The 8,143-nt window shown below is 33.7% G+C and overlaps 1 protein-coding gene across 1 annotated transcript; it reads left to right on the top strand.

The window, feature by feature from the left end:
• Nucleotides 1-2,827: 2,827 nt before the first annotated feature.
• TRIADDRAFT_56920 (uncharacterized protein) lies at nucleotides 2,828-7,949 on the top strand (the record flags this gene model as incomplete). Its single annotated transcript, XM_002113063.1, has 15 exons — nucleotides 2,828-3,019; nucleotides 3,445-3,467; nucleotides 3,967-4,050; nucleotides 4,757-4,814; nucleotides 5,086-5,172; nucleotides 5,358-5,431; nucleotides 5,595-5,636; nucleotides 5,782-5,893; nucleotides 5,975-6,107; nucleotides 6,202-6,335; nucleotides 6,422-6,541; nucleotides 6,800-6,877; nucleotides 7,034-7,109; nucleotides 7,216-7,557; nucleotides 7,681-7,949. The coding sequence occupies 15 exons, from the start codon at nucleotides 2,828-2,830 to the stop codon at nucleotides 7,947-7,949; spliced, it is 1,824 nt and encodes a 607-aa protein (XP_002113099.1).
• Nucleotides 7,950-8,143: the final 194 nt, after the last annotated feature.

Genomic DNA, 8,143 nt, shown 5'->3' with positions numbered 1-8,143 from the left:
AGGTTCGACACCGTCCACTCTCGATGTTACTATACTCCAATGAATATGCTGTAAAGTGCTAGTGTCATCGGCGATCATTGCTTTATGTTGTGACAATACGATGTAGCCTTCTGTTGAAGAGGTTGAATCTGAAATGCCATCTAGTGACTGGATTGATCGACTATGACTGGAAATGCTTAAAACACTTTCGCTTACTCAGTAGGTACATGCTACATGAAGTATAATTATGCAATGTTCAAGTTTATCACCGCATTATAATGACCTAGAGTATTTCCTTGTGCTCTTTCCGAATTCATTACTTTACATACTGTACTCGTATCCTGGGTACTTTCTTACTTGTGGAACATTTTCAAAGCCAAAGCTAGTTGTCGACTGCAGCTACGCCAAATTGAGTGCTGTATTGCAGTAGTGTTGCTAATCCGTAATCATTGATCAATCCATAAGATCCATTCTTTATTTCGATGGTACTCACCTAGACCGAGATACAGTATGTCTTATCAAACGAGATATTACTGAATGAAATCGTTCCCACTTTTATTGACAAAGTTTGTCTCTGCCCTTTGAGTCAAAGAATTTGGGGGGGGGAATTAATTAATTCACAACTTCAATTTTGCAACTGCAGTGACTGACTTGAACTGTGTCAAACACTCATTGTGTGAGTGAAAAATGATTTGTGTTCGATCGGCATTTGAGGACGTACGCACCCAGTGTTTGACGTCCGAGACGGTTGACGCTAGAAAATGAGTTGAAACTAATGCAGTCACTGTCGGCGACAGTTTCCTCAAGGCGGAAAGGGAAAAGAGCAAACTTGGAGACCAAGATAGAAACATACTCAAACAACAGTACACCATACTATCGATAGTATGATTCTACTTTAGCTTTGGCGTTGCTACTCCAGCTAGAATGGACTACCCCTCCATATTTTGCGGTTGGCAATGAATTTTCTTTTCCATTTAATTTTATTAACTATTTTCAGTGTCAAAATTGACGAATTACTTTTCAGTGTCATAATTTACCCTTTACGTCGACTTTGAAAGAGTTACTTGCAACTTTTAACGTCTCAAAATTACTTCTTCTCAAATTGTTGGCAATGCAGACGCCTGGCCGATAGTATGAAAGATCTTTTCACTATGTTGATTTTATCCCCGACGTTAGAAAAACATTTTTATGGTCCATTGAAATAATCAAATCATATCGTCATTGAAAGCTAGCTAGACGTTGTCTGGATACTCTAATTTTAGGCTGGAATTTTCTCTTACAAATGATATTGAAAGAATGTCTCTTATTCAAGACCAGATTCCATTCTGGAAGATTGATTGCTGCATAATACTTACTATTTATGGATATGAATAATAATTTTGAATGGGGTTCAATTATTTTTTGTTCATAGGAAAAACTATTAGCCAGAGAACTACTTGATAGAATTTGCGCTGAGATCCATTTAGCTGAACGAGAATACTTTGGGCTAATCTTCAGAAATGAAATGTAAGTTGGACTGGATATTGGACTAAAAAATAGCGACCCGAATTATTAAAACACGGAATAAAGGGACATTACAATCTAATTTCCAATGTAAAAATTAAAATCATTTTATCCTAAAATTAAAATGCTTTGTAGTTTTCTTACTATATTGCCAGCTACTCAATCGCCTGCAAAAATTACAAATAGAAATCGATATTATTAAATTGATAATTATTTTCTATAACTACCAATGGTCTAACGCAAACGAGATTAATTGGTTAGCATAAATAAATGATTCGATAGTACTGATGTAGATGATTATGAATTACAGTAACGCCAAATAATTCTGTCTGCTACTGTACGCCATTTCATTGACCATCGTAACAGTCCAACGTACCTTATGGTTTGATCATATTAAATACTGAACAACAATATGCAAGAAAGAATTGACTAGTACCGTCTGGTTCATGTCATGGACGAAGGTTCTTGTACTGTATAGTTCAAATATCCTATAATGACAATACAACTAATATAAGCTTGATTCGCTTGCAGATTAGATTAGAAATTCCAATATCGTTGTTTTCCATTCTTTTATACAATAGTGAAGTGTAAATGCTTTTATAATCTCGGAACCTGCAAATACGCGGAGACATAATAATTATCCTAAATTTACTGTACTACTCTTGAAAATCGACTCCTTAAGTTACTGTACAGCCAGTTTTTTTTCACTGTATCAAGTTGGGTCTTGTCATTGATGACTTGGCAACAATCGCTCTTACGCTTTGCCAAAGGAATGATTCGTTTGTTTTTAACTGTATGATCAACAACATTTCTACCGTTAGCAGGGTAGAGAGAGCTACGGAAATACTATATCCTATATCCGATTGCTAAATGTAGATCCAGTGTCCATTCTTCCTATCTTTTCACTGCAGTAATTAATTTATCTTTTTCGTACAGTACCTTATACATCAAAGGTACTCAGTAGTAGAGGAGTATGGAGAGATTAACATGGTCACAGTTTTAAATTTTTAATCTCACTTAGTTTTGAAGGAGACATTTCCATCTACGAATCAATATTAAAAATTGAAGAATGCTTTTTATGTCATGATGGAATAAAAGCAATAGTCCCAATCGCTGTATTGTAACCAATAACGACCTTTACTAGTAACTTATTTCTTCCCTCAAAACCTCAGCTCGATATGTAGTATAGCACATACAAGTATGCCATAATGGTCGTATTTTAATCATTCGGAAACCCTTTGGCTTTTAGAGGCGTATAGTAAAGCAATTCGTTTGATATAAACTTGAAACTTTATCACCCATAACTAGCGGAGAAGAAGTTTGGCTTCAAATGGATAATCCCGTCATGGAGCAAATGCCCCCTCAATCTGTCTTAAGGATGACTCTTAGCGTTCGCCATTACATCGATGATGTCTCGTTGTTACACGATGGCACAACAGTAATCATGTTCTACATGCAAGTTCGTCAACTTATCTCCCAAGGTCGACTTGAGTGCACCTACGATACACTGTGTCGCTTGGCGGCTCTAGTCTTACAGGTCTGGATAAATTTTGAATTTTAAAACCGTTTTGGTACTACATGAGCCGAAAGATGTCTCTTTACTATAGCATAGATCACCAAATACTCTTTTGATTCGGTAGTCCACGACAGTAGTCGTACAACACTTATTTATGTCTTTGATTCTATACTGCGTGATGCATTTGTAAGAAATCGTATTAATTATATTAGTAATGCTACAGTCATATTTTTAATTTTGAACTATCCTGGAACTGCAGTGGCGTACCCTAAACATAGTATGCACGTTAGCAGAACATTTTAACTGCTGCATATCAATTTTTGCTGATTTCATTATTTTACTTTACTTTAATTAAGTTATTTACTCCTTGTTTTTATCGACTACGAATTGGTTCGGTTCCATGTTGCTCTATTTGTGCTCATGAACATCAATTTTATCTTATTTAGGCTTCGAGAGGAAATTTTACGAGGTAAGCTAATAAAAAAGAAAACAAATTATATTAATAAAAATTTTTACTTTCAAAGTGATTTTTCAACCTGATATGGTCAATACCCGTATAACAATGCTAATTGTACTGTAGTACAGTACTTAATTTAACTACATCAAATGTGTTGAATGGAAACAGCGAGCTAGTATTAATGGCATTTTCCAACTTTTATGTCTGGATCTTTTATCAATAACTACGTTGTTATCTCTCTTTTGTGAATCTAATTCTACAGTACAGTACATCAAATTTTAAATGTTTTTAAATTAAAATCCTCATTATGTATTTAATAACACACCAATTAGAATGCCCTATTTAAGGTAATATCTTTTTAGTAAGTCATTCTCATTACTGTACCTTGAGCACCGTACATGAAACAGATATATCTCTGTCGATATAGATAACTAGTTGGTTACGCAAACGTTAAATGTTTGATTTAATTTAAAATGCTATTCTCGTAATTGTAATTTTTTTGTTTTAAAAGCGAGGAGATTGCAATTGAGCAATTAAAACGCACACAATTTCTACCAGCAATTATATATAAAACTGATCCAGCCTTATCATCATTGTAAGTTTAAATTCAATGCACTTATCGTTTTCAGTACATTTTATTAGTGACTTGTATACTAAATAAATGCAGCACTTCAATGTAACGAACTGGAATTGTTCAATCAACTGTTGAACAGAAATAACTTACAGTTGCCTGAGTAATATTTTGAAAGGATTGTAATACTCTTGTTGATTTATCTCTTTTCTTTCATGGAAACGAACAGAAGAGGAAAAATTTGTTCTAACTACTGTCAAATATACGGTTGGAGCCGAGGGGATGCTATCATGAGGTGATTCAACTGTCTCACATGTGCCGAATTTGCTCTTCGTCCATTTTTTTTGTACAATATCTTCTTTCACTACAATATTATCAATGGGCTGATTTAGCTCGTTTTACTATCGAAATCATCTCATTTTAAATACCACATCGGTAATACAATTGTTATTTGCTTGTCATGCACTTATTCCACTTAATTTGAGAGCAGAAGTCGGTAGTTTTTTCTTTTTTATGTTTTTAAAGGAAAAAGCATTTATGCAATTGCAATATAGAAATACTTACTTTGAAATTATAATTATTAATCTATTCATACGCTATTGATGTTGAGCTTGCAATGACTTATATACATTGAAATTACTTATGACTTTAATTAATTCAGATAATATTAGCCAAAAATTAATGCAATGGCCTTAAATTATCCACGTCCTTTGTATACCTTTACGGATAGATTTATGTCGATTGTGCAGGATATCCCAACGTACGGATTGCATTTCTTTAAAATGCAGGTAAATAGCTTCTACGATTTGTAAACTATAAGACCATTTTACTAGTCCTGAAATAATCATAAACTTAAGTTTACCCTATATTTACATTGCACATGGAAAAGCTTGAATCCTTTTCCGTTAAGCTTATCGGTTTCGTATACAGACTTTATTCATTGGTTACTAATGCAGAAATTTTAAATTTAGATACCATATAAAGTAAATGTAGAATACGATTTATTGTTGGTACATTTTGTGTTGTTTTATTCAATTTTCTACACTATAATATGACTAGAATGAAGCTGGGCGACAAATTTATGTGGGGGTTAGTCTTCAAGGAATCGGACAGTTCTGTTATGAAGACAAAGAAATATGTCAGGAGGTGATAAATTATTGATTACTTTCATAAATCTTACTTGAGATATAACTGCATAGTTGTTAGAAAATGTTCATTTACTGACCTTGATAGCTATAATGAAGACTGTGTGTAGCGATGACATAGATGTTTGAACAGTTTATGTTATTTTATAATGTTGCAACTTTAACGTTATTTTACTAATTTAACAGTTTTACGCGTGGAAGCAGCTAGAGAATCTATACTTTAAAGACCGAAAGTTTACTATTGAAGTCAAAGTCGCAAGGTATTTGCAGCTGTACCTTCTATATTTATGATTTTTACCCTGACATATTGTTAAAACAACACATTTATAGCCTTTGCGTAAATATACGCTAATACTAGAAACACTTCAGTATCCAACTACTTCATCATTTAGTGTGATTGATCATTTTATTTTGTAATCATAGGCAAAATTCGGATAAAAACATGCTCGAAAGGAGAGAATTCAAGTAAAAAATAGAGATTTGCTTGATTTCAAGTAGAATGTTATTACACTTGTTTCGAAATTAGATTTATTTAATAGAATTTACTATTACAAACTCAAACATCTACCGTAGCCTAGTTAATACTTAATAGTAGATTGCTTTTCAATAGCTGTTATATCATTACTCAAGTCTGGTATGGCTATTCTGCATCTAATACGCGAAGACTTTGGCTAGAAGCTATAAATCAACATCAGTTCTATCTATCTAGGAGTAAAACGAAAGTATGTTAACAACTATAGTTTGTACCATCTTTTCATTCTATTGTTTGATCCTTACTAAGGCTTCGATGATAATGATTGTAGGTTCCTCTAACTAAGAATCCGAAAGATATGATCGAAGAGATAACGCATACTCATTGCAATTTATCACAAGGATCGTTAACTTCGCTTGACATAGACCAGGACGATAATACAAGAAGTAGCTTTACTAAATCCAGTTAGTAGCACACATTAATTATTGTAATTATTGAATGGCTCAAATAATGTGCTACTTTACAAAATTAAGGTGTAATAATATCCTTCAATTCTAGACACCTGTCCTAATCCTGCTATTAGTTTAGCGTTGGATGGTGTTACAAAAACTTCTGCGAGTAGGAAAGAAGCGCTAGTTGCAAAGTTACAAAATAAAATTGACCAGTTGCGACAATTATGTTTGAAAGAGAAGGTAATACGTTAATGTATAATAAGCTCTAATTATTATTTTTAATATCTGCGAAGAAACCTCTCATAATATTTTTTTACGTCAAATAGGAAATCACTGGTGTTTTACCGGAAGGATCTCCATACAGTTTTGAATGTCTAGAACCTCTCAAAAACAATGATCTTGAGAGCAGCCTTTCACTTCGTCAATTGGAGGTAACAAATCGAAAAGTAAGTATAAGAATGGGGAATAGCTTACGTACAATATGTAGTCTGCAGAAATTGTGCTGGTATTACAAAATGACTGATTATATTATTAACTTTGATAGAATGATATCGTCCTTTTGAAAAAAGATATTTTTCTACAGAGACAACTGATTGAATCAATAATGGTAAACATACTCTACTAATCGTTTGGTATTTACCCTTGCAGTGACAGTTACATGCTTAAAGCAAAATTTATGTATATCCTTGATCATTTTTTGTTAGAAATTGAGAACTACCAGTGGAAATAATAATATTTGGAATCAGGCTTGTGACGCATTCCATAGAAAGAGTGTAGATAAGGTAAATAATTTGGATACCTTTGACGTGGGGAGGTCTACTAAGCGTTTACTCTATTTCTCTATCGACAAGCTTAGTTATTTAAGTTTCAGTATAAAGATTTAGTGTAATAAAAAATTTGTCTAAATAAGACTTTAAAACCTTTCCTGATAATTTAAGCTTATATCACTTGAAGAAAGTCTTCGTGAATTTGAAAAATTGAACATTAATGGTGCAATGACTTATCGCCATGAGGGTAAATTTTCACTTTTGCTTTACCTTACCATAGTATGAGTAAATAGGATTGAAGGATCAAATTTGTAGGACTTTACTAATTACAACGAAATGCGTGAACTGTTTAGATTCTAATATTGAAGGCGGTATCTTTCGGGAGCAACAAGTAGACACCTCTTACTGTAACAATGGAATTAATGGAATTAATGAACATTACGGTATCAGCAATCATGGTCGTGGTGGTAGTGACCTTGCTCTAGCAGATGTTCGATCTGCTCCTGTTGCACCAAAGCGATTTTCTTCTTTAAGTCATACAATTAAAAGACAAGAGACTGAAGGCAGGTCAAGAAATAAATCTTTACCTAATATCTTTGGTCAGATAAGCGAAGAAACTTCACTACTCCCTGAAGCTCCATATCGATCTCCTTCTGTAGCATACTTGAACCGAAAAGGATTTGAGCTTGATAACGGTATGAGATTGAGTGTTTAACAGGATGCTGATAGCACTTCTTTAAAAGGAAATTCAAAGAACCGATTGTGAACGCTTATTGTTAAAAGTATATTAAGTAAATTTGTTAATATTGTACTCGTAGGTAATCATTCACGCAGTCATTTGTCAGGATCTATTGGTGACTTGCTTGGAAGGCAGCGGGAACACGATAACTATCCTAGCAATGAATTTTCGGAACGTTTAGTATTTTCTAACACTAGTTCAGTACCAAGCCAACAAGACAGTTACGATGAGAGCAATATTAGCGAAAGTGGGCGTTCGCCAGGCAGAGATCATCTGAGTGTTAACAATTATGGACCAAGACTACCAGATTTTAGAAAATTGCATGGAACTCATGCGTCACTAGTATGACAACACTTCTACGGTTACTTCAAGAAAAATTTCGCTATAGCATATATATATACGTAATCTGGACCTTGCTAAATAGGAGATATCAAAAAGTAGTTCATGTATTGATAGCCTATTGCAACGTTGTTTTGTAAAAATGATCACTATTCTGATAGGTATTGATAAAATCGTCACCAAATCGGAATCAGATGCATTAT

Source organism: Trichoplax adhaerens, genomic scaffold, assembly GCF_000150275.1.
Source record: "Trichoplax adhaerens TRIADscaffold_5 genomic scaffold, whole genome shotgun sequence".
In the NCBI taxonomy this organism is placed as follows: Eukaryota; Metazoa; Placozoa; class Uniplacotomia; order Trichoplacea; family Trichoplacidae; genus Trichoplax; species Trichoplax adhaerens.
The sequence above is the reverse complement of the archived record's forward strand: the minus strand, read 5'-3'. Positions and strand labels throughout refer to the sequence as shown.